The sequence below is a fragment of the Schistocerca serialis genome, chromosome 4 (assembly GCF_023864345.2).
Source record: "Schistocerca serialis cubense isolate TAMUIC-IGC-003099 chromosome 4, iqSchSeri2.2, whole genome shotgun sequence".
Classification (NCBI taxonomy): domain Eukaryota; kingdom Metazoa; phylum Arthropoda; class Insecta; order Orthoptera; family Acrididae; genus Schistocerca; species Schistocerca serialis.
Window position 1 is genome coordinate 303390897 of NC_064641.1, and position 26976 is coordinate 303417872.

Consider the following 26976-nt stretch of genomic DNA (forward strand, 5'->3'; position numbering starts at 1 on the left):
TGTTTTGTTCCATATCCTCTCATCAATCAATCCCAATAGTTTATACATAGTGGAAGAATGACTCTGTATGCTGCAGCAACACCCTCAAATGTTTCATTGTTTCAAAATGATTTAAGCTGTTATCAATTCATTTTATGAAATTAATCAGTGATCTTTTTATGTAACTGCCCATGCCCATAAAAACTCATTCTTCTACTTTCAGCTGAGTTGTGAATGTTGGAGCTATCTCTCTCTCTCTCTCTCTCTCCCCCTCTCTCTCTCTCTCTCTCTCTCTCTCTGCTCTCAGGAGTACTAGGTCCTCAGCAACATGAGAAAGTTTCTAACGTTTCTGCAGAGTTTGAGGGTGTAGAGAAGTCTAACAGTAAGTTGAAGCTTTGAGTCAGTATGCACCGTGAGCTGTAATAACACAATTGATAACACACTGCTTGGAAAAGACATGGATAAGTGTTTGAGCCCTCATGCCACACACAAAAAACTTTTAGTACATTATCTCATCAACTTCCTATTTGCAAAATTATTCATGTACAATACTAATAAAACCAGTTTCCTTTATTTGCGATAATGGTATTTATACATAAAGATACAAAATTTTAATATTTGATCTTTTTTCCATCACATGCCATCAGTTTCCAATCTATGGGTGTGGTGTCCATAATGACTTAAGGTTGCAGAAGGATGTGGACTGCATGTATATATAGACCAAATAAATACCAAATAAATCCTCTGCATGTTGGTATTACACATCAGCTATTTTTCAGTGAGTTCTGTAGTGCATCAACATCATCTTTGATAACTGTTAAAAGAGATCATTGTGCATCCATTAGGATGAAATTACCTCTACAAAATTCTCTAAGGCATCTAAATTTGAGTCCAGATTTTTTAAGCACTGGAGACATCTTCTCAAAGCAATACACCTCTGGCACCATCTGAGAAAATTTGCATTACAAAACTAATTGTTACTCTGCTTCCTTCCATCATAATACCTGTTGATTCTAATAGATAATAATTTCAGCAAAATTTGTAAATGAAGCTGCAATATCCCTCTAGAGTGCAGATACAAGCATGTCCCAACAAGTACTTTACCACATTGCAAAACTTCTGTGATACTGTTTATGATTCTAGTTCTTACCTCTTTATACATTTGTACTATAAACACAATATTACGAGGTGTGATTGGAAAGTTTTAAGAATGGGCTTGTATCTGTACAATGGTGGGACGTACATGCTACTCACCTCACTCCAATGGTGTTTCCACTTTTGGAAACATTTCTGGAAACTTTTTCCTGAAGTTTGTTAAGGACGCTCTCCATATTTGCCTGGATGTCTTCAGTCAAGTCAAATCACTTCCCTTTCAGTGAAAATTTCAGTTTAGGAAACAGGTAGAAGTCCACAGGGGCCAAATCAGGGGAATATGGCAGTCGTGGAAGCACAGGAATTTTGAATTTGGTCAAAAATTCAATGATGTAGAAGGTACGATGAGCTGGAGCGTTGCCATGATGTAGCACCCAACTCCTGTCTTTCCCCAGTGCAGGCCTTTTCTTCCACCATTTCACGCAAACGCTCAAGGACACATTTGTAGTATACCTGGTTAATTGTCTGTTCTCCAGGGGTAAATCCATGATGCACAATTTGGTAGAATAAAAAAAAAATCACCAACATTGTCTTCACCTTCAACTGACTTTGCCATGCTTCTTTCGGTAGTGGTGAACCTGGAGTCTTCCACTGCGAAGACTGCACTTTGGCTTCAAGATCATATCCATATACCCATGAACTGTCACTTGTAATTACCCTATTTAACAAATCTGGGTCATTTTTAGTCTGATTAATCAGTTCTTGGCACACTTCAAGTTGGTATTGTCTCTGGCCACTTGACAACACTTTTGGAATGAATTTTGCGGACACTTGACGCATGTTAAGATCTTCAGTTAATATTGACTGAACTGCTGAGAAACTTAAATTAAGTTCAACAGCCATCTCCCTAATTGTAAGTCTATGATCAGAGCGCACTAAGTCATAAACTTTCACAACATTTTCATTCGTTTTTGAGGTGGAAGGATGGCTGGACCATGGTTCATCTTCAAATTATTCATGGCCATTTTTAAATCTGTTGAACCAGACAAAAACATTTGGCTGGCTCATACAGTTATCTCCAAAAACTGTTTTTGACAGTTCGTAAGTCTCAGTATCTGATTTCCTGGTTTTAAAACAAAATTTCACACAAACTCATTGCTCCATTTTTACATCCATTTTCACCCAGACAAAATCTGGGAACAAGCCCTAACAGACCCACATTCAGCCGGCTCCCACTACAAACTGAATAAAGGAAATGCAGTTTCCTGTCAGAGGGCATTCAAGGACAAGGAAATGACTCACTCCCCACCCTCCATGTACCTGCCCGCCAAACCAGTAAGCAGTAGCAGATCCATTCTTAAAACTTTCCAATCACACCTTGTATATGCCAACAAAACTTAACCCTTGAAATTCCAAAGGGGGTGGGGGCGGAGGAGGGAGGTACTTTATACTTACCTTTTGTAAAGTATTGTAATCTAGTCAGTTACGTTAAATTTTAAAATTTTGAAAATTTTTTATAATTTTTAATTAATTCTTCTACCAGGCTGCATAAATGTTTTAAAATTTTTAGTTAAACTTAGGCTAAAACTTTAAATGGATGTCCATTTTCCCAGTGAGTGTCATATTCAATATTTTCTGTTTCAAGACCTTACACATCAATATCCCTTTAAAAAATGTGAGTGTGTGACAACATCAATTAATGAAATATACATTTTTTTGTTATTTTATTTTATTTTATTTTATTTTTTTTTTTTTTTTTTTGGGGTGGATATAAACTCCCCCTCAGTGCCTTGGTAATGTACATTATGGAAAATAAGCTGAAGGGTTAATTAAGAAGTTCTGGCTATTGTCAAAATGTTTGTGAATAAAATACATAATATGACTATTGATTTACATCACTATCTCTCATTACATATTGATTTTTGAAATGTGATTAAACAACATTTACCATATATTTTAAAGATCCACAGTGCTTTCACTCTGTCAGGGCAGTTTTCTGAGAGTACTGAAAACATGTCCAGCAAATCCTCAAAAGACAAATGGTTGTCATTTTGAGAAGAAAATACTTCTATTATGCGATCTGCAAAAGGATTTGCCTGTGAATAAATAACACACAACAAATTAGTACTTCTCCTCCAAGTAGTAATATTGTTTACTTCATGCACCATACATTAGTAATTAATCACAGTTCTTGTAGGAGTTATTTATAGCTATTTCTTAGTTTAAGTACATAGTAGTATATTTCTGCTGCTGCTAATATTGTGTCCTTTCAGTGGTCTCACACTTACGAATTTACTGCATTTCTCTGATTAATTACTGTCATTAGGACTATATTTTGGCCTTGTGTCATCATTGTAAACTAACAAAAATTCTGTTTCTGAAGCAATAAACCTTATTACACATCAACCAATAGCCAGAATCAAAGTTTTTACTCAAAACAAGTTGCCTTTGTTAATAGGTTTAATATTATTTCCTGTAAATAGTTTCATTGCTTCTGAAATACATGAAGGAATAAATATATGTAGGAATAAAAATAGTATATAAAATAATGTAGTGTTATCACATTAAAAAAGTTCCCATGAATTAGCAATTTTTGCCAAATTATCGTAGTTAGAGTTTCAGTAATAGTTATCTCTAATTGAACAATCTTCTTTGACGGCACAATTAGCACAAAATTGTGCTATCAAAAGGAGTAACTATGTAAGCTGTCACAGAATCATCAGGAATATAAATTAGTGTTATAGCCGTCACAATTATTTTCATTAAGTATGTTGTGTTACAATCCAATGGAGAAGTGATACTGATCATTTTTGCTGCAGCTGTATTTGCCAATATCACCATATTATAAGGAAAAATGAGCATCAATTTTGAAACTTCAAGTTGATTTGGCAGTTGGGCAGGAAGGGTTAATATGGTCACAAGATGCAGTGCATAACAGTTTGGACCATAACCTCAACTACATAGGTGCAGCACTAAGAATGTTTTTTATACTAAAATCAGGATTCACTCAGTAAAATGGGAGAAATGGTGTTGTAACTGATGTAAACCAAGTATTGGCCACACTGCATCTGGAGTTTTGGAATATTTACAAAATTAGTTTGAAATGAACAAGTTAACTTTAAATATTTCAAAAACTACTGCATCCATTACAAAACGACCTGGGCGTCAGAACACAAAATAAAGAAGTTAAGAGAGCAGCTGACACAAAATTTTTAGGTGCCCATGCAGATGAAAATTTAGATTGGAAAGCCCATATCCACCATCTCACTAGCAAGTTAAGATCTGCTTGCTTTGCACTATGTGTAATTAGTAATGTGTACATACATACATGCATGCATTAATCCTTGTTCCTTAGATCATGAATACTACGTTTCATAATGACATGAAACGTGTCACTTTAACATAAGTTTTCTTTATACAAAATAATTATTTATTTTAACAGTTACTACTTCATATCCAAGAAGTCATCTATTGAGTAGATGGTGTTGTCATTCATAAATTATTTTAATTTGCTTTTAAATGTTGGTTGGCTACCTGTCAGACTTTTAATATTATTTGGCAAATGATCAAAGATTTTTGTGGCAGCATAATTAACCGTTTTCTGTGCCAAAGTGAGATTTATTCCAGAATAGTGAATATCAACCTTCTTCTAGTGTTGTAGGTATGCACTTTGCTGTTATTTTTGAATTAGGATGGGTTATTAATGACAAATTTCAAAAAAGAATATATGTATTGTGAAGGTACTGTGAATATCCCGAGTTCCTTAAATAAATGTCTGCAAGGTGATCTTGGGTAGGCTCGAGCTATTATTCTGATTACACGCTTTTGTGCAATGAATACTTTCTCTCTTAATGACGAATTGCCCCAAAATATGATGCCATATGTAAGCAGTGAATGAAAACAGGCATAGTAGGCTAATTTGCTGATATGTTTATCACCAAAATTTGAAATAACCCTAATAGCATAAGTAGCTGAACCTAACCATTTCAGCAGATCATCAATGTGTTTCTTCCAATTCAATTTCTCATCAATGGACACACCCAGAAATTTTGAGTATTCTCCCTTAGCAGCACACTTCTGTTCATAGTCTATATTTATCAATGGTGTTATGCCATTTACTGTACAGAATTGTATAAACTGTGTTTTCTCAAAATTTAGTGAGAGTCTATAATGAAATGGCCTCCCCCAAAAGTCATAGGAAATATCTGATACCACCCTTTTGTATGCATCCGGGTGGTTGTCGGACGATTTGATATTTCCTAGGATGTTATAGAGATAAACATGCAAGTGTCATTTGACTCAGTTTGCTATAAAGCTGAATATTTTGTGAAGACTTTTTGGAGGAATATATATTGTCATCATTATCAAGAGATTGTTGTCATTAACAAAATTATGTACATATGCTAGATTGAGTGTATAATAAAGAATTTGAAAAGACAAATATTTGGTGGAAAATATTAAAATTCTGTGGAAATGTTGGCATAGGTGGCCAGCACCTCTAATTACCATAATTACAATCGAGTAACAAGTGAACACAAAGAGCCTCATTATCTCGAGAAACAGCTTGAAAGGTATTAGCAAGCAATGTATTTACATTTCTTATCTATTTTTATGTCCTGTTCTGTAACTGATATTCCTTGTAAATACTTTTCTGATTGGCTATCCGCTTGTTTACATTACACAGTTTTCCGATTTCTATAATTTGAAGTCTCGTTTGAGCACTTTATGCATGTAACTGGATAAAGCATGAGTTCTGTACCACTATTAAATATTAGTATCCAAAACTGAACTGTAATTAATTACATAACTAAAATAATACAAGAGACATTACTGTAATTAAAGTTTAGATCGATTTTCATATTTGGAACTAGTGATGATACTATAAAAATTACACCAATTAATTTTGTAATTTTTTCTTTATTCGGCTGTAACTTCAGTTTACCTACATTTTGTAAATTTTAATTGTAGCATTGAAATTGTACAAAATTAACAATGGAATATTTTGGAAATGATTGTTAAAATTCATATACAAAGCGATGCAGCGAGACTGCAAGTCATTTGTTGCTGAGTCTGCTTGAGAGTCTGTTTGAAAGTCAACCTGTGAGGTCAGTTTGTCAAAGAGATCAGTGATGTCCACGAAGTGCTTTGTTTAAACATGCCGAGAATGTCAATAAATAATGAGAAGTTTCAAATTTATGTTGTTACATCAAAAAGAACTCCAGGAAAAAGTTAAGTAATTTTAAGTAACGATCAAGCAGAATGTAGCATTGTTATAAGTCCATTTGTGGAGCACCACTTAATAATTTTTTGAAAGATATTATTTGCAATTTCCTCAGCTGATTCTTGCTTCTTGGGTGTGATTACTATACTTGTATCGTCACCAAAAGAACTAGCTTTACATCTTCATATACATAGAGTGGCAAATCATTAATATATATTAAGAACAATAAGAGACCCAAGACTGATCCCTATGCGACACCATTCTTGACACCTTCCCAGTGAGAGGATTCTGCTGGTTTTGCAGACTATCTGTACTGTTGATTGCAACCTTCTGCATTCTTCCAGTTAAGTATGAATTAAACTATTTGTACACTGTCCCACTCATACCACAATACTTAAGCTTATCTAGAAGAATTTCATGATTCACACAATCAAAATCCTTTGAGAGATCACAAAATATCCCAATGGGTGATGTTTGGTTATTCAATGCATTTAACATTTGATCGGTGAAAGCATATATAGAATTTTCTGTTGAAAAGCCTTTCTGAAAACCAAATTGACATTTTGTTTGTACTTCATTTTTACAAATATGTGATGCTACTCTTGAATACATTACTTTTTCAGGAATTTTGGATTAAGTTTTCAGAAGTGAGATTGGGCGGTAGTTGTTAGCATCAGATATATCCCCTTTTTTATGCAATGGTTTAACAATAGTGTCTTTCAGTCTATCTGGGAAAATGCCCTTTTTCAGTGAGCTACTACATATGTGGCTGAGAATCCTACTTATTTGTTGGGAACAAGTTTTTAGTAGACTCTGTTGGAAATGCCATCAATTCCATGTGAGCTTTTATTTTTGAGTGAATTTATTATTTTCCTAATTTCAGTAGGAGGGGTGGGTTGAATTTCAATTTTATCAAATTGCTTAGGTACTCCCTCTTCCATATATTGCCTTGCATTTTCCAATGAATAGCTGGATCCACTTTTCTCTACAGCACTTAAAAAATGATTATTAAACATGTTTTCTGCTTCTCACTCCTTGTTAACACACTTTTCATTGTGTTTGATAGAAATACATTCTTCCTGTGCTCTCAGTTCCGGTATTTCCCATTTAACAATATTCCAAATTGTTTTAATTTTATTATCAGATGTACTAATCTCAGACACAATGCACATACTTCTGTCCTTTTTAATAACTTGTCTTAGTACAGTGCAGTAGTTTCTATAACGTTTCACTGTTTTGGGATCATTACTCCTCCTAGCTATAAGATACATTTCCCTTTTCTGTTTGCAAGATATTTTTATCCCTTTAGTAAGCCATGGATTTTTAGATGGTTTCTTACAATTATATGTTCCTGTTTTCATAGGGAAACTGTTTTCAAATATACTCACAAAGGTATCGTGAAATAGGTTAAATTTTACATTAGCATCATGATCCCTGTACATCTCATCCCAGTCTAACTGTTGCAAGGTTTCTCTAAAATTTTAAATTGTTAATTGAATGCACTATTTTGGAGGACTGTTATGCATTACTGTATGGAACTATATCATATACTGTAACTAACTGTGCATGATGATCAGACAGACAATTCTTAACAGGAAAAGTTTTTATTTGATTAAATTTATCTTGGTCTAAGAATACATTACCTATCAGTGTGCTGCTTTCCTCTACTACTCAAGCAGGAAAATCAATAACTCATGTTAAACTGAAAGAAACAAGTAACACTTCAAGATCAAGCTTTCTATCAGACTCTTTCAGAAAATCTACACTGAAATCCCCACAAACAATAGTTTGATTTCCTCTGTCTGACAGATAGCACAATAAAGAATCCAAGTTTTTCAGAAATAATTGAAAATTTTCCAATTGGGACCTAGACATAGCTACAATTATAGAAGTGCCATTACTTAGTTTAAGCTCACATGCCATATGTTGCTCTATGCAAAAAATTTTAGTTTACAAATTTTTTGCACTCTGACAGATTTTAACATATATGGCAACTCCTCCTCTCTCCATAGTGTCTCTACTTACATGTGCTGAAAGCTTATATCCACCTACATTTACCATTTCCATACCTGTGACCATGTGATGTTCAGACAAGCATTGTGCATCTATTCCACCCACAGTTTTTAAATCTTCTAAACAAACAAGAAGCTCATCTAATTTGTTTTTTAATCACCTGATATTCTGATGCAATATATTAACATTATTTTTCACTGTGCTTTTATGTGAATTTTGTGACATACTAACATTATTTTCCGGTGTACTGTTATGAGAACCTTGTGATTTTTTCACATCTCTAGTACCTGCCTGTCTGAACTTCTCATTAAGCTTAATTTCAACCAATGTAGGATGATTTGACAGTGATCTTTGCCTAAAAACATTCCTGTACATACAAAAAAATGTAACTAACATAAATAGGTGCATTGAAAATTTCAAAACCAACTCAGATCTGCATTCATAAAATATAAGTATGTGCAATGAAAAAAGAATAAACAAGGCTATTACACAGAAACAAACAAACATTCAAGGTACAAAATTGTGTAACAAACTTCTAGCATGTGTAAAAAAATGTAAAAATTACCTACATTTAAGGAAGAAGTGTTCAAGTTATTAATGACCAAATTACAGTGTAAACAAGTACCTTCAATAACCTAGCAGCAAGTAATTATATTAATGTACTACACTGAGACTATATGCCATAGTCAATGTCAATAATATTTTCAGTCAAATGTTTGCTATGATCTGAATTAGTATTTTGAACAGAAGTATTGCAACTATTATTTGTTTTTACTTAAATCTTAAAAATAAAACATGACAAATATCTTTTATGGAATTATTCAAAGTTGTATACACTGTTTTAATGTAAGTTTGTGTAGGCCACCGTGCATTCTTGCATTTGTGTGTGTGTGTGTGTGTGTGTGTGTGTGTGTGTGTGTGTGTATGTATGTGTAAGTTTATTTTTATATCTTATGTATTTTCTGATGAATCCATGCATTGTAAATTGTCTCTGGATGAATGAATTACTACTACTACTACTACTACTACTACTATTATTATTATTATTATTATTATTATTATTATTATGGACACACGAAGTGGCTGATTCATGGCCTTTGATCTACATCTGAAAGCTCCTGGTAAGAGGTTACTTGCACAACTAATTTCTAGAACATTTCATGCAACACAAAGTACTGTCTATCCAGTACCTGTGATTTCCAAAATTTTCAGTAAGTCCCTTTTGGGTAAATGCACACAGTGGCAGCATTTAGTGAACAAATAAAATATGGACATTTCGTCAGCACAAAGGGTGACAGTCATTACACATTTAGACTTTTCCATCAAATCTGAAGAAGCATGTTAAATAAATGAGATGATCATATAATATTATTACATGAAACTGAAAAATCTGAAGGTATTTCTACAGATGAGGTATGCAAAACATAACTTCTAAATGAAGCCGCAGAAGCTGACCAGATGCACTCAGATAGATACAAGTTAATGTATGATTACTACATTACAAAAGAGGAATAATGATCCAGGCTATAATGATAAATAATTACTGCATTGAACGGCTCACTAAGTGTTGTGCTTTGGTAACAAGCTTGGAAATATACAAGATAGGAAACATTTTAAACTTCATTAATTAGAGAGGATACTAAAAACCCTTAGTGTAAATAACTGGGATGTCATGCATGTCAAGATTTCAATACTGATTTCATTTCAGGGACCACTAATCAAAAGCATTCAGAGCTGCTGATGTTCAGTATTTGTTTATTCCACACAGTAACATTCCAACAAGAACAGGACACAGTGGAACAGCAGTCACTAATTTATTTTTAAATCCAATTGTCTTTCATAAAATAGATGTGAGGCACAATAAATGGTTTGTCCAACCATAAAGGTCAAATTGCAGTAATAAAGCACATCCATTAAATCAGGTTTAGGTAAGAAAGTAAAAGTACCTTTTCATAGATTTAGAAATGCAAATTCAAAGAGAATGTACAGGATGAGCAATGGAAAGAAGTTTACTGAGATCATGTGTTAGACAGGACATTTAATTTTTTCTTTAAAATGTTCTTACAACACTATGATTCAGTTTTTACTTCTACTTTCTACATCTACATGGATACTCTGCAAATCACATTTAAGTGCCTGTCGGTAATGATTACAGCAGATGCCAAGAGAAAGGTTGTTATGAATCTGGGATCAAAGTATCTAGAGATGGGAAGAAGCAGCTTTATTTAATGCATAGGACTAACTGTAATCGAGAATAGGACATACACTACAAGCAGTGCTACAAAATTTGTACAACACACATTACTGTTTTAAGATTAACCAAAATTTGTAGCATGCATCTGGTAAGGCAGAATGCTATCAAAGATAAGGACACAGTTTTCTGAGGTCCAGCACATCACCATACTTCTCCCAAGTAAATTATGATTTATAATATTGCTCTCCTATTCCAGATTTTCCACTGTAAGTTTAGTTTACTTCTAAGTTATCTCAATACTTTGTCATTTGGGTTAAAAATTCATATATTTATCCTGTAAATAGGACAGTGAAGTAGAAATTGCCTTAGAAACTGTCTGTAATTAAGTCAGCAAGAATGTTTTGATGATATCTTCCAAAGCCTTAATTAACTTATTCTTTAGCTGTACTAACCTGTATTTGAGGGAATGTATCTTTTATCAAAGAAGCAGGAAACCTGTGCTGTAAACTTACTTTATGCCCATCTGCCATTGCATAAAATATCTTTTCAATCCTGCAGCAGAATCAAAAATTAGTTACATTAATGTGAGTATTAAGTACAATAAATTATTTTGAGATGAATTGCAGAAAATTGTTTCACAGGTGATATAGCAGAATCAGTGTTACATTTCACTCTGTACCTGGACACAAAACTTAGTAACATAGACCCTATTGTACTGAGTTATAAATAAATAAATAAATTTTCACCAGTAAAACTGCACAGTTGTTTCACTGTATGTTGTTAAATTACCAAATGAGGACGGTATCCATGCACAAAATAGTGCTCTTTAGTGGTGTTCATAATGTTAACAAAACAAAAAATTATACTCACATTTTAATTTCTCCCATATTTAAGTATGACAGATCAATATAATCTTCCATATCTTCTTTCAAAATTGTTGAATTTTTACCTCCCATTATGAAAAAGTAATCTGAACCCTTGAGCAGCTCAGATATGAAATGGAAGTATCAGTGTCCACTGAAAACTTGAAATATTCCAGATGTGCTCTTTCCGCATTTGTGTTGCTGCTTTTGTTTGCCAGAAATGACATTGGTCCCACAAAACTGTGATAAAAATGCTTATCTATATTTATTATCAGAATACCTGAGATAAATGCTGAAAGCTTATCTTCCTTGACAGCACTGCCAGTTACTACCATTGACTACATGTTCCATAGATGTAGACAGTACTATTAATCACTGTTCTATTTCTTCAGGTCTAATGTTTGTATGACTTCATGTGTTACTAATGTGAACTTGTGCGAAGCGTTATTGTGACTGTGGCTGTTTAGGAAACTGAATTGAATCAATATCATAGTGTGAAGAAATGATATGTAAAATGAATCTTTCACTCACTTTGAAGCTTCCTTGTAGATTAAAACTATGTGTCTGACTAGAACTCAGACTGAGAATGTTGTCTTCTCCAGAAATGCCCCCATCATCTGAGATACCCATAACTCAAAACTCAACCTCAAATCTTCAGTCCTAACACTACCTCTCTCTTGATGTATCTCCATCTACTTTCCAAATTTCACAGTAGCTTATCTGAAACGCTTACTTGAATTTTCTGCAAGAAAGTAATGCTAGTATAGCAGTTTACGACAATAAACTTCTGTGAAATTTGGAAAGTAGTCAAGGTGTAAACCAATGCCCCTGTTATTAGGCTAGTTCCATAGTGGCACAGCAAACATTTTTTTTAAGTGACTGTCTTGTTGAATCATAAGCAACAGATCCCTAGTCAATGTGAGATTTGAGAAATGCCTTGGAGAGTTGTAAGAGGAATGCTTGGTCACTTCCCGAGATTTCTTATTTAGGTCATATTTTCAATTTCCTTAAGTGTGATAATCAGATCAAACCTGATAAAAAGAAAGAAGGCCTACAACTTTCACAATTTTTCTTTTTTGGGTTAAGAACTTTGTCCCATTTTTGTAACTCTGATACACTGAAAAAGTGATATTCAGCCATCAAAAATCTGTAACGAGTGCTCTCAGGCCCAGTTTTGCAGTATGCTAACATACATTGCTACTGGTTAGTTATTGTGAGAAAACTTGGAATGCAACAGAAAATAGAAGAGGCACAAAAACCAATTTATGGGGCTCCTTGCTGTTGATATTGCTGAATTTCTGGTTTTGTTAATGAGCAGACTTTTTGGGGCAAGAGGCAGGGAGAAGGACCATATACTCGTTCAAACAAACCTGAGTGTATTTGTGGCATGATACATGAGTTGTTTCACATTTTTTTTGATCAACTCCCTAAGGTAATGAAGTAGCAGAATGATACAGAGGGATATTTCAGAATATTATTTATGAATTTTCTTAACATTCTTTAGCAATAGTGGAGACTTCGACTTGTTGCCTATTGATTGGGAAACTCACATGATTAAAATAGGTGGTGGCACAGTGGCTCATCTGAGATTCTCTTAAACAACATTCCTGAAAATTACACTGAGTAGTTAAGAGTACCCACTCATGCAGGCAATGCCTTAGATGTGTTTGTTACTAACAGACTTGAAATTTTCCACTCAGAATTAGAAGGAATTGAGTGACAACAAGACTGTTATGCTGAAACAGATTGCAGATTATAAGAACATCAACCAATGTAATGAAACACTCTGGTATGAGGAAAGTAAGCGGTCATTTTCAGATATTTTTGTAATATTTTTGTCATTTTCCTATACTCTTTCATTGCAGTATGTATTTACTTTTCTTTTCTAGTGCATTAGATTATCACTTCAACAAACAGCTAACATTTTTGGATCAGTCATTTTAACATTTGTTGGACTTAATAAATTTATATGAAGTAAACAAGAGCAAAGTTCAGACACTGAAATTTGTTTCAATATCTTGCTAAGGGAAAGAAAATTTAAATTTTTTATTATTTCTTTATTTTCCTTTCTTTCTGAATCTGTGTTTACATAGATTCAAAGTCTGTGGCTTTAGATTTCAGTGAAATATTGCTAGAGATGAAGCAGACAAGAAATATTGATGTATAAAAGACTTCTGTCTCAAAACAAATTTGCAATCAGGGTAGAGCAGAAGAGATCACACACTTGACAGGTTCCAGCTGATAGGTTTCTACTTACTGTGTGGTTCCTGATATTGTGATTCGTGGTACCAATATCAGATATTCATCTCTGGGAATGGAGATGTGGAGTAACAATGGATAAAACTCAACAGGATTGACCCTACGTTGCAAAAGTCCACTTACTTATTACTTCTTGACTCCTGTTCCGAGGACTACAGTTCTGTGTTAATCTCCATCCAGGAACCTTGTGCAGATTCCTTAAGCATAGGTGCAGTCAAACTGAATACTTTGATTTAAATACCAATAATTACCAACACATCCTTCACATGTATTCACTTTTTATTATAATATTCAGATAGCTTTTTTGAGCTCTGCTTACTGCAACACACACACCCACACACATATCAGTACATTCCGATTCCAATCCTTCATATTCCCATTAGCTTCCTTAATATTTTTATTATTATGTCTTAGTCCTATTTGTTCCCTACTTTTAAGAGCATTATTACAGAGCCTCCATCTGACCACCCAGCAGCGGCTGGCACCTGTGGCCTTCATCTGAACTCTGCAAGTGATTGTCACAGGATGCATGCCAATGCCCTGTGACTTGGAGCAAACTCTGAGACTCACTATGTATCATAATAAATAGTAACATACCATGGCTCTGTAGATGAACACATTCCAACTCATTTTCCATCTTACTTAAATAGGATAGATGATAAATGTGGCACCTCCAAAATTAGGCCATTGTTTGAAACAGTAAACTTACCAATTGATAAGCTGTCTGTCCACATGAATGGCCACCAAAAAACTGTGGCCAAAAAACGGCTGGACCACCCTATTGCTGAGCATGCAACCCAACAAGGCATTCTTCATTTCAATGACTGCTTCACATCCAGTGCCATCTGCATCCTTCCCACCAACACCAGTTTTTCTGAATTGTGCAGGTGGGAACTCTCCCTAAAACATATCCTACATTCCTGTAACCCTCCAGGCCTTGAGCTTTGTTAGTCATTGCCCTTACCCATCTATCCCCTTCCCTGATCCCATTCCAACACTGCACAGCACTCTATTCCACCACCACAACCAGTCTTCCTACTTCTCTTCTTTTCCGCTAGCCCCCTCCCTCTCCCCTGCCCACTGACGTACCTCCCAAATGCACTTAGCTTCCGTACCCTCTTTCCACCTCATCCCTGCACATTCCCATAAGAAGCACACACGCGAGCGCATGTGCATGTCAGTCTCTTCCTTTTGTCTGTGCATCTAGCATATGGTATAACACTATGCTTCTTGGAGGGTCCCTTTCTAAACCTTGAATTTTGTATTGGAACTTACACTGGTTTTCCTATATGGGTTCATGTTTTATTTTTCTGTGTTAATTTTTAGTCATTAATTTGTCTAAGTAGTTTATGGCAAAGATTAAAATGCAGTATGCCCATACAATAAAGCCTGTGAAGATAACGAGGAAAATGGAGAATATTTATTTTCTTATGTTTTGTAAAATCTCCTATCGGATGTTTCATCAGTCTTGCACTGTTTGTTTTTTCCCATCCGTGATAGGGAGAGGACATGAATTTCTGTTTGGTTCACTATTAAGGTGAAATATATTGATTCTTATAGTATTAAGCAAAAGTTGCATATTAGTTCTTTATTTCACCTGATCTATCTATCTGTGTCACTGGTACCTAGAAGCAAGAAATTTAAGCAGAGCAATCTGTACAGCATAACATCGCCTTGAAAGAAGAAGAGGAGAAAAATAACTTCAAGGCTAGAAGAAATATCATCTAATAATCTAGCATTATATGTTACATATTTTTTGCATATACAAAAAACCATGATCCTGGCTGGCTGCAGTGTGCGTTCCTCTGCAGAAATTAACTGCAACACACGCTCCCGAGTGAACTCACTATTGTTGCACCTCTTGCATGACATCAGAAATTTTTCATCATAATTATTATTCTTAAAATTATTAATTAATCAGTAAAACTTGCGACCAACCCCTGGACGGTGCCAGATTGATGAAAAGGTGCAGTAATTACATAATATAAAACATGTTGTGTAGCATTCTATTGCACTATTTTTTTATTTATTTACTTCGTTTCATGATGGGCAAACACCACATGGTATGCATAAATTACAAATGGTTAACTGGAGTATTTGTACCAACAACATTTAAGAAGTTTGTCTACAACATAGGACAGAACTCCTACTTATAGCTCCCATGATTGCATTTGGTAATGCCTCGATCAAAAGTATTATCAGTATCTTATCCTCTACAATCATAAATCTGAATCATTTTTCTTAAGCAGTAGAGTTTTGGGTTGAAATTATTTTGACTGTTTGGAATGTGGATACAAAAACGGTAAACGGCAACAATAAGCTGCAATACTGGCATGGGATAAATCATGTACTGATCAGGAAAGTTCTCACAATCAATTTCAAGTTTAAAATACAATTTTATTTCATATTTAAAACTTGAAAAAAGATTTATGAAATAATACTGTTTACAAAGGTTGTGCCAACTAGTGAAAATAGTGTACAGATACAAAATGTGACTGCTGTGGGTGTGATGACAAATGATCACGACACCAAAAATTGCCGATCATATCGATGGCAGCCAGCAATATTACACTTATTAAGTTTTTTGTTGTTGTGGTCTTCAGTCCTGAGACTGGTTTGGTGCAGCTCTCCATGCTACTCTATCCTGTGCAAGCTTCATCATCTCCCAGTACCTACTGCAACCTACATCCTTCTGAATCTGTTTAGTGTATTCATCTCTTGGTCTCCCTCTATGATTTTTACCCTCCACACTGCCCTCCAGTACTAAATTGGTGATCCCTTGATGCCTCAGAATATGTCCTACCAATCGATCCCTTCTTCTAGTCAAGCTGTGCCACAGATTTCTCTTCTCCCCAATTCTATTCGGTAGCTCCTCATTTTCTACCCATCTAATCTTCAGCATTCTTCTGTAGCACCACATTTCAAAAGCTTCTATTCTCTTCTTGTCTAAACTATTTATCATCCACATTTCACTTCAATACATGGCTACACTCCATACAAATACTTTCAGAAACGACTCACTGACACTTAAATCTATACTCGATGTTAACAAATTTCTCTTCTTCAGAAACACTTTCCTTGTCATTGCCAGTCTACATTTTATATCCTCTCTATTTCTACCATCATCAGTTATTTTGCTCCCCAAGTATCAAAACTCATTTACTACTTTGAGATTCTCATTTCCTAATCTAATTCCCTCAGCATCACTCGATTTAATTTGCCTACATTCCATTATCATTGTTTTGCTTTTGTTGATGTTCATCATATATCTTCCTTTCAAGACACTGTCCATTCCATTCAGCTGCTCTTCCAGGTCCTTTGCTGTCTCTGACAGAATTACCATGTCATCTGCAAACCTCAAAGTTTTTATTTCTTCTCCATGGATTTTAATTCCTATTCTGAATTTTTCTTTTGTTTCCTCACTTGATTGAATAACATCGGGGATAGCCTACAACCCTGTCTCACACCCTTCCCAATCACTGCATCCCTTTCATGCCCCTCTACTCTTATAACTGCCACCTGGTTTCTGTACAAATTGTAAAGAGCCTTTCGCTCCCTGTATTTTACCACTGCAACCTTCAGAATTTGAAAGAGAGTATTCCAGTCAACATGTCAAAAGGTTCTCTAAGTCTACAAATGCTAGACACGTAGGTTTGCCTTTCCTTAAACTATTTTCTAACGTATGTCATAGGGTCAGTATTGCCTCACGTGTACCAACATTTCTACGGAATCCAAATTGATCTTCCCCGAGGCCGGCTTCTACCAGTTTTTCCATTTATCTGTAAAGAATTTGTGTTAGTATTTTGCAGCCATTGCTTATTAAACTGATAGTTCAGTAATTTTCACATCTGTCAACATCTGCTTTCTTTGGATTGGAATTGTTATTGATGATAATAGCATCTTACCTCATGATGCAATCATGCTCATGGCAGACAAGACTAATTCTCAGATCTCACCAAGAACCATTTTCTTGAATGAAGCCCTTGTAGCAGGGGCTGGTGTGGAATCAGTAAATTTCAGTTTCTCCATGTGAAAAGGATTTGTTTCGAATGTGACACGACAAGACATGGTAGGTACACAGTATGCTAATATATTATCAATACATGTAGGACATGTATGTCAGCCTAACTGACCTAATGAAGACTTATTTAACAAATCTTCTACATAACAAAATGAGAAACTTGATGAAAAATTTCATGATTTTACAAATGACCATTCACAGATGTTTGATAATTTAACCCAAAATCTATGCACTGACATTTCTAATGATTTAACGTGCAGATTTGTCAACATGGGGAACAAATTGAAGGTGGAATTATTAACTGATCTGCATTGTTTATCTTGCACAGATAAACAACCTAGATCAAAAAGTGTCATCTATAGACAAAGCACAGGAAGAAGTGGCAGGTAACCTAAAGATTGTGAGTGACGTGCAGACTCAGGTGCAAGAGGCTCACTCAAAAATTTGCAGAAATGTAGAAACTATGACAGGTACTGTTAATGAGTTGCAGTCTTTATGTACAGATTTACAGGAATAAGTATGTGTGCTCTCATTAAAATTGAATAATTTAGATTTAGGCACTAAGTTCATAAAGAAAGCACAAGAAAAACTGAAAAGGAGGTAAAGAATTTAAAGGACAGAGCTGAAGCAGGAATGTTAGATAGGGGTACGACCCTTGCACAGAAGGTCATACAAAATGTAATCTGCCCCCTCCTTCCTTCTTCCAGCTATTGTCCACATTAAACAGAGCCCAGTGCAAGTACTTAATAAACAAATTCTTTATCAAGATTTTGAGAGGAATGAAGATTACAATAATCTTTCAAGTTTACTTAGCTTGTCATGTTGAGATGACTCCAGTTGTTCTTGTCTAAGGGTCTGATTCTTGAAGCTGAAAATCTCATATCAGGTCCTCATGGTTGGTTAAAACTAAATAATTTTAAGATTGTGCATTTTCAACTTCTCGTGGCATAATGAATAGTCCATTAAATTTCAGGCATGCAGCCACGCAAATAATATTTTGTCCACTGATATTTCAGCTGCGTATCACCCGGCCATCCTCAGAGTGAGTCACAAGAATGACAGAAAGATGCCAAGTGTGGCCTTATGGGCTCCACTGTGGCAGTACTGTGCATGCAGGTCACAGATGCTGGTCAGTAGTAAAGAAATACGCTTACACATGCGCCGCCTGTGGTGAAGGCGTACAGACATTTGATTTGCTTATTGATGTACGATCGGTGGCAGTGACACCATCAGGACTTCTCTGCAGTTTAATTACCCCAAGAGCTCTATTTATTAAATTATTACCTAATCTAATCTCTATAGTTTCCTTGAAGACGGATTCCCAAAAGGAAGAGGTGGATGTTAAAATTTTCACGTAACTGTAACTCATGGAATGCTCTGTATCAATACAATGTTCGGCCACAGCTGACTTGTCTGGCCGTAATAAGTGTGTGTATCTTCGATGCTCCACACACCTCTCATGAACAGTGCAAGTTGTTTGACCTATGTACAACTTCTCACAATTTCCGCAAGGAGTCTGATATACACCTGCTTTATGAAGCTGTAAATCACCCTTCACAGAGCCGAGTAAAGCTGCAATCTTTGTGGGGGGCCAGAAGGTCACCTTAACACAGTGTTTCTCAAGAATACGGCCTATCTTCGAGGAAAGAGCACCCACATAGGGCAAAAACACACAAGATCTGTAGGAATTACTATCTTCTTCCCCATCACATACCTGCATTCTAGGTTTTGCATTGAATGCTCTTAGAATCTGTTCTCGAGGAAAACCATTCGATTTAAAAATGCTCTTGAGGTATGAGAGCTCTTCTTGCAAATTGTCTTTATCATATATACAGTGCACCTTATGCACTAAGGTCTTAAGGACACTTATGGTCTGTGAAGTGTAATGGCAGATACTGGCATGAAGATATAGATTTGTGTGTGTTGGTTTCCAATATACGGCATGTCATAATGTGCCATCAACTTTACGGTGAATGACAACATCCAAAAAGGGGAGGCAGACATATTTTTATATTTCCATAGAAAATTTGATGTTAGCATGGATGGAATTCAAATGCTCAAGAAATCGACGTAATTCATCCATCCCTTGTGGCCATACCCCAGATGTGTCATCCATGTACCTCCAGAAGACTGTTGGTTTAAAACTTGCTGAGTCCAGTGTCTTGTCCTTGAAGTCTTCCATGAATAAATTAGCTACCAGAGGGGAGAGGGGGCTTCCCATAGCAACGCCATCAATCTGCTCATAAAGTTCACCATTAAACTGAAAATAAGATGATAAAAGCACATGTTCAAATAAGGCCGTAATGTTCTAATCAAAATGTTGGCCAATAAGAGATAAAGAGTCCTTTAAAGGTACCTTGGTGTATAATGATACCATGTCAAAACTAACAAGCACATCCATACTATTTCGCCTGACATTGCTAAGTCTCTGAATAAAATCCATGGAATTACAAATGTGGTAACTACATTTTCCTACCAATGGTTTTATTAAGGAAGCTAAATATTTGGCAGAAAAATACATTGGTGAACCAATAGTGCTCATTATAGGTCTCATAGACAAGTCCTCTAGACAATCATCCTTACCCATCTTGTGAACTTTAGGGAGACCATAAAATCTCAGTGGTTCTCCACCTCATACTTTTAAACTCCTTATGACTTCCCTCGGTATTGATGAAGCATTCAGCAATGCAGCAGTCTTTGTTGTCACCTTGTTAGTAGGATCTTTGTTAATCTTCTGGTATGCACCAGTACTAAGTAGACCACATATCATTTCCTTGTAGACTTCCTGAGGCAAAATAACGGTAGCATTACCTTTATCAGCATGCAGGGCAACTGTGTCAGTATCCTCATGCAGCTTTCATATCGCACATCTTTCTTCGTTGGAAGCATTGCTTCTTTGTGGACAATGCTTCATAATTGCTCAACAGGTTTCTCATCTGATTTCTTCAGCAGAATCCTCTGATAGTGGTCGGACAGCTTCTTCAATGGCATTGATGAAAGATGATATCAGTCTTTGGAGTAAGGGCAAAATTTAATCCTTTACTTAAGACAGACAACGTAGCTTTGTCCAGATTCTTACCTGTCAAATTTATGACAGGACGTTGAATAACAGAGTCCACCTGAGAAGGCTGGTCCAATCGGCTGTACTTGGTAATCTGTCTTTTTGTGGCCACTTCACGAACCCAGTCAGACTTAGCCCATGTCATGCCATCAGTCCAGTCCCATGAGTCAGGAGATAAAACAACTGCTACCTCCAAAATGCAGATGATACAGGTATTCAGAAACAATGTCCAACTTCCAATGAGTAAAACGAATTCTTTCCCTGGCATAGCAGAACCAGCCCTATGTAAAATTCTATTTACTGCAGGGTTCTTAACAAAGTGAACCAACCTTGCAAATTTTGGGACAACTCCATGGTAACGGCACTTCAGTAAGAAACTTAAGGAGCTCAATAGTTTTGCTCTCTGGTGTCATAATTTGTCCAAACTATGAACCCATGAAACCATCTCCTCCCCGAAGAGATACTTGATGTGCATTTTCAACTTCTTGCAGCTTAATGAATAGTCCATTAAATTTTGGGCATGCAGCTGCACAAGTAATATTTCGTCCAATGATATTTCGGCTGCATATCATCTGGCCATCCTCAGAGTGAGTCACAAGACTGACGACAAGATGCCAAGCTCGTCCTTATATGCTCCACTGCAGCAGTACTGCGCATGCTGGTCACAGATGCTGGTCGGCGGCAAAGAAATACCCTTACACATGTGTTGCCTGTGGCGAAGGCATAAAAACATTCGATTCGCTTACAGATGTATGATCAGCGGTCATGACACCATGATGACTTCTGTGCAGTTTAATTATCCCAAGACCTGGATTCCATGCTTTGGAAAGCAGGTGTGTATCAGATTCCTTGCGGAAATTGTGAGAAGTCGTACATAGGTCAAACAACATGCACTGTTCATGCAATTGAAGAGGTAGTAAAGGTAAGGGAAAATGAATTGATTGCTGTGATTGAGTAGACTGAAAGGCAGTGGAAGAGAAGTTGCAGAACAATCTAATTAAGGTTGTGGGTATCACGAGAGAGATGCCAATAGTAAGCAATTAGGTGCAGTTGGACAGGATAGACAGTAGTATTACTTACCAACCATTTGCTACCAGCCCTTCTGGTGGAGAAGAAAAGGAATACAAAATGCAACAAGGCACTGCCAATGTCAGTACTAGTTGAGCAAACATATACAGAGTATAACCAGGTGCATCCAAATGATGCCAAGGCACAACAGACAATACTGCATATTTATCTGTTTTATTAGCAGCATATGCATAGGAAATTTCTGAATTTTTCAACTGAGGTAAGAAAACAAACCCCACAGTGTATATTAGAGCTATTTGCAACATGTTACCCCTAACTGGACATAAGCACAGGTGATCTGAGATACATACAGGGCAATGTTTGATCAGGGCAACAGATATGGCTGAGAGATGCCGTAGCTATGAGCAATTTTAATGGGCTTTCTTGAACAAATATTGGTCTATAACAGTCCAAGAGAGACTACATCAAGAGGTTTTCAGCACATTGCCATTCAGTAGTGGATACGGGGGATGGAAGGAGTATTTTGAAAAACATTTAAACAAAACCATGTGTTGGAGACACCCAGTTTTCCACATGGGCATATTGAAAATACTGAAAAATCACCTGCTCACCTATATCAGGGACAAGCTGATCACTACACCAGAAAATGATATAGAGTATTTCTTATCCATACTTGAAATATTGAAAATACTGAAAAGTTGCCTGCCACACTTTTCCTTGAAAAGCTGATCACTACTCCTGAAAATGTTATAGAGTATTTCTTATCCCTACTTGACTTGATTGACCTACTATATGAAGAGAGGCCATCACAACCACAGAACATTAATATGCAGTTGCATCTCTGCAAAACTGTCAGCAGCAGAATGGCAACAGTGGCAATAACTAACATGGTTGGCACCCATCAGCCCCATGCGACAACAATAATACAAGAAATAATTATGGTAATGTGAGAAATCAAAAGTACTAATGAGGTTTCAAAGGAATTCACAAACATTATTACAATAGGATGGTTTATGACCAACAGAGAGGTTGTGGTCAACAAGTTCACAACACACACACCCCTCCCCTTCCCTTCCCCCACTGGTGGCAATAATGAAAACAGTAATTGGCAGGAACTGACCACAAACAGACCATCTGGCAATCCTCCACCTGGCAATTACAATCAATGAAATACCAATTATATAACCAATGGGGGTCAAGGTCAAGGAGAATTTAATTCCAGGGCTATACAGGATATGAACTGGTGAGATAAAACCCACAATATGCATATAATTGAAGTTAATCACAATGAAGAAGTTAACCCCCAACCAATTAGGAAAACTCAAACAGTTCATAACAAGCCCCCATCACAGACCAACAAAGAAGTGAAGGCATGCAGTTTATTCCAGATAACTTTCTCAAGTATGGCCAAGGGGTAGATGTGAAAGAAGAACTGTGCCACGAGGGTGTAAACGACTTACATAAGGATAAGGAGGAGTCAGTGCAAGCCGTAATTAACACCTGGATATTTAATTTAAATGTAACTGTGTCAAGTGCCATAGGTACATCAAAAAATATAATATCACAAGGTCTGTTTAACGAGCTTCAGAGACGATGTTTTATGCCAACCTTTCCAGTGCAGAATTGTATTCTGACTGCAGTGTGCAGCAAGTCAAAAGGAGTGAAACTTCAGACATTGATACCCATTATCGTCAGCAATTTTTCTCTAAAGTGTATCTTTCTGGTAAAAGAAAAACTTGTAGTAAACTGTCTTATTGCATTGGATGCCTTTAGACAACACAAAGTACAGAATGACTTAAGGCAAGAAAAATGTTTCTTTACGGTCAACAAACAGAGGTTATCAGTAAATTTAATTTAAACCAGCACAACTGAAAATATACACAAAGTGAGTACTAATATGAGAGTGCAATTCTCATATACAAATTTACTGACTCATGATACACAAAAAGGTGAGCAGCTGTTGAAAGAAAACATGAACCCAGAGACACAGGTAAGTGAATCTGCTTGTTTGTCAGAGTATCAGAAGGAGGAGTTACAAGAAGTAATACTAGGGTATGTGTGAGTATTTAGAAGGCCTCCCAGGGTAATAAAGGGTTATGAGTAGAAAATGAGACATTCTACTTTTCTTCATATCCAATTCCTTTGGCAAAAAGAGAAGCTTTGAGGAAAGGAATTGAAAGGACGCTAAATTGGAAAATCATACAACCCTCCTATTCTGCATGCCCAATGGTAGTGTCAGGCTTGTGCTTGATGCCCAAGTATAAATGAAATCATTGTTCCTGTCAGATCATGCCCTGACAACCTCGAAGAACGGTTATTGAAATTTCACAATGTTAAATACCTGACTACCATAGATTTAAAGGTGTTATATTGGACAATAGCATTACATGCAGATAGTAGGATGTACACGGCCTATGTGTGGAGGAGGAGGAGGAGGAGGAGGAGTTTAGTGTTTAACGTCCCGTCGACAATGAGGTCATTAGAGACGGAGTGCAAGCTCGGGTGAGGGAAGGATGTGGAAGGAAATCGGCCGTGCCCTTTCAAAGGAACCATCCCGGCATTTGCCTGAAGCGATTTAGGGAAATCACAGAAAACCTAAATCAGGATGGCCAGAGACGGGATTGAACCGTCGTCCTCCCGAATGCGGCCTATGTGTGTGGGGGCAGTAGCTATGAATTTTGTGTTTTGTTGTTTGGCTTGAATGTTAGTATGGTTGTTTTAATTTCTGCATTGGACAAAGTTTTGGGACCAGAACTCCTCAGTAGAGTTCCTCTCCATGTTGATGACCTGTTAACAGCTATTCCCACATGGGAAGAACATGTGAGGCTTTTGGCACAAGTTTTATACCAATTTACGGAATATGGGGTCACAATAAATTTAAAGAAGTCGTCATTTGGAATACAAAAGGTCAAATTCCTGGATCATATTATTTCACAACAGGGTACGTATTAAAATAAGTTTGGCTGTCAACAAAGGTATTTTAAACCCTGGTCCGGTCAAAGAACAATACAAGTTATGACTTAAAATAAATTTTAATATGTTTTTTTGATTGATTTCTTTATTAAACCATGTAACAACTTACATTGTGTGGATTTCATCAGCAAAATCATATACAATACAATACAATATACCTACAATTTATATACATAAAATTAATATTTACACACATTTTTAAAGTATCTTACATTAGTTTTATATCCTTATTTAATTTTCTTATAGTACTGTACAATTCTGGATTTCATATTATTATATATTATATTAACATCATGTATTACAGTGCAGGCTACTTTAATTACACTACATGTTTTAATTCAGATAGTCTGTTACTGCGTAATAACTTTTATTTAATAAAATATTTTTTAGTTTTGTTTTGAACTGTCCAATTGTGTCAATATCTTTTATATTTTGGGGTAATTTATTATATAATTTAATGGCATTGTACAACAAGCTCTGCTGAGTTTTAACTTTACGTAATACTTTGAAAAATGTATTCACAGGGGACAGTTAGGATTTCCAGCTTTTGGAAATGTTCAAGGCAGTGAGCCCTTCTGCCAGTCTTGGTTATTATATGAATTGCTCCTTTCTGTAATTTGAAAACTGTTTGAATATTTTTACTGTTGATTCCCCAAAATATTATTTCATAGGTAATAACAGAGTGGATATGAGAAAAATATACAGATCTGACACATGTAGTATTACACACTGCAGTCAGAATTCTAAGAGCATAGCATGCTGTAGTGATTCTGTTACTAAGTATTTTAATACGTTGTTCCCACTTTAACTGACTGTCAACATGCATACCAAGAAATTTTGTGTAGACTACACATTCCATAGTTTCATCGTTTAACTTAAAGTTGTTATAGTGTGGTTTTGCAGACATAGAAAATAACAGCATTTGCTTTTTTTTTTTTTTTTTTTAAATTTAGTGTTAGTTTATTATTGGATGCCCACTCACATACACTGTTAAGTGTTTGTTCGGCTTTTTCTTTCAGTGTATCTGGTGATTTGTCACTGATTAGAACATCTGAATCATCTGCAAACAATATTGTTTGTCCATGCTTGATGCTCTGTGGGAAGTCATTTATGTAAATGAGGAATAGTATTAGGCCAAGGACACTACCCTGTGGGACAACTATATTTACATAATTTGAGTCTGGAGTATACTTTGCAATATAGTTTGAGCAACTTGAAGTATGTGAGATTTCAGTTAACTGTTTCTCTTCTCGCATGTTTCTCTGTGATCTGATGGCTCCAAATGTCCATTACAAACTTCTTTAAATCTTGTTAACTACATAAGCCACATTTTCTGTCACTATTGGGGTGAACGAAAACAGCTGGTTTTGGGTGGGGAATGGCTCTGATATGGAGTGGTTCTTCAGAGAAACAAGTTTTTTAGTTTGCTTATCAGGTTTGGAACTCAGCTGATGATTTGAAACAACACCAAATCCCCCACAGTGAGTGTGACAGTATACTCCTGTTCCCTCATTTCTTTCTGATTCCCAACTTCCTGCAGCTGACTGTGAATATTTTTCCTGGTTTCTTTTTCTGATGTAGTTTCTTTTTATGGCCAATACAGCCACTGCTACAACAGTTCCTCCTGCTCACTTGCCCAGCTATTGGGTACCATTAGTAGCGTCGAATACAGCAGTTCGTTCAGTACTTTTCAAATTCTGCAACTAGTCAATGTAATTCATTTGCCTTTTGAACAATCAGTTCACAACAAACTTCCTTAATCTTTTATCACTCTTTCCACTGGTTTCAAAAAATGGTTCAAATGGCTCTGAGCACTATGCGACTTAACTTCTGAGGTCAAGAGTTGCCTAGAACATAGAACTAATTAAATCTAACTAACCTAAGGACATCACACACATCCATGCCCGAGGCAGGATTCGAACCTGCGACCGTAGCAGTCGCTCGGCTCCAGATTGTAGCACCCAGAGCCACACGGGCACTCCAGCTGGTCCCACTGGTTTCACCTGAAGAAGGTAACTGGATACCAAGACATGTTTAATCACTCCTTCCAAGACTAAAAATTTAATGAAGGCATTTGACACAAATTGTTAACCATCATCAGCCAAAAACCTTCTTGGCCTACAATTGTGTTTCAAACAATGATCTCTCAGGCATCTTACCTCTGAATAATGGCAATGCCTTGTTGGATATAACTTCACTGATCTAGACCAATATTCCAGTGGTAGAGATATATATGCTAGACCTCCCTGGCCATAAGGCAGTGGACCAAGA

At 36.1% G+C, this 26976-nt stretch overlaps 1 protein-coding gene across 1 annotated transcript in view; it reads right to left on the minus strand.

The window, feature by feature from the left end:
• The window catches only part of LOC126474103 (calcium and integrin-binding family member 3-like), a 57423-nt gene extending 49615 nt beyond the window's left edge, over positions 1–7808 (minus strand). Inside the window, exons 1-2 of the mRNA XM_050101526.1 lie at positions 7681–7808; positions 3020–3167 (exon numbers count right to left, since the gene is read on the minus strand). Coding sequence (XP_049957483.1) covers positions 3020–3167; positions 7681–7734 — 202 coding nt within the window. The 5' untranslated portion in view covers positions 7735–7808. The remainder of the gene's footprint in view (positions 1–3019; positions 3168–7680) is intronic.
• Positions 7809–26976: the final 19168 nt, after the last annotated feature.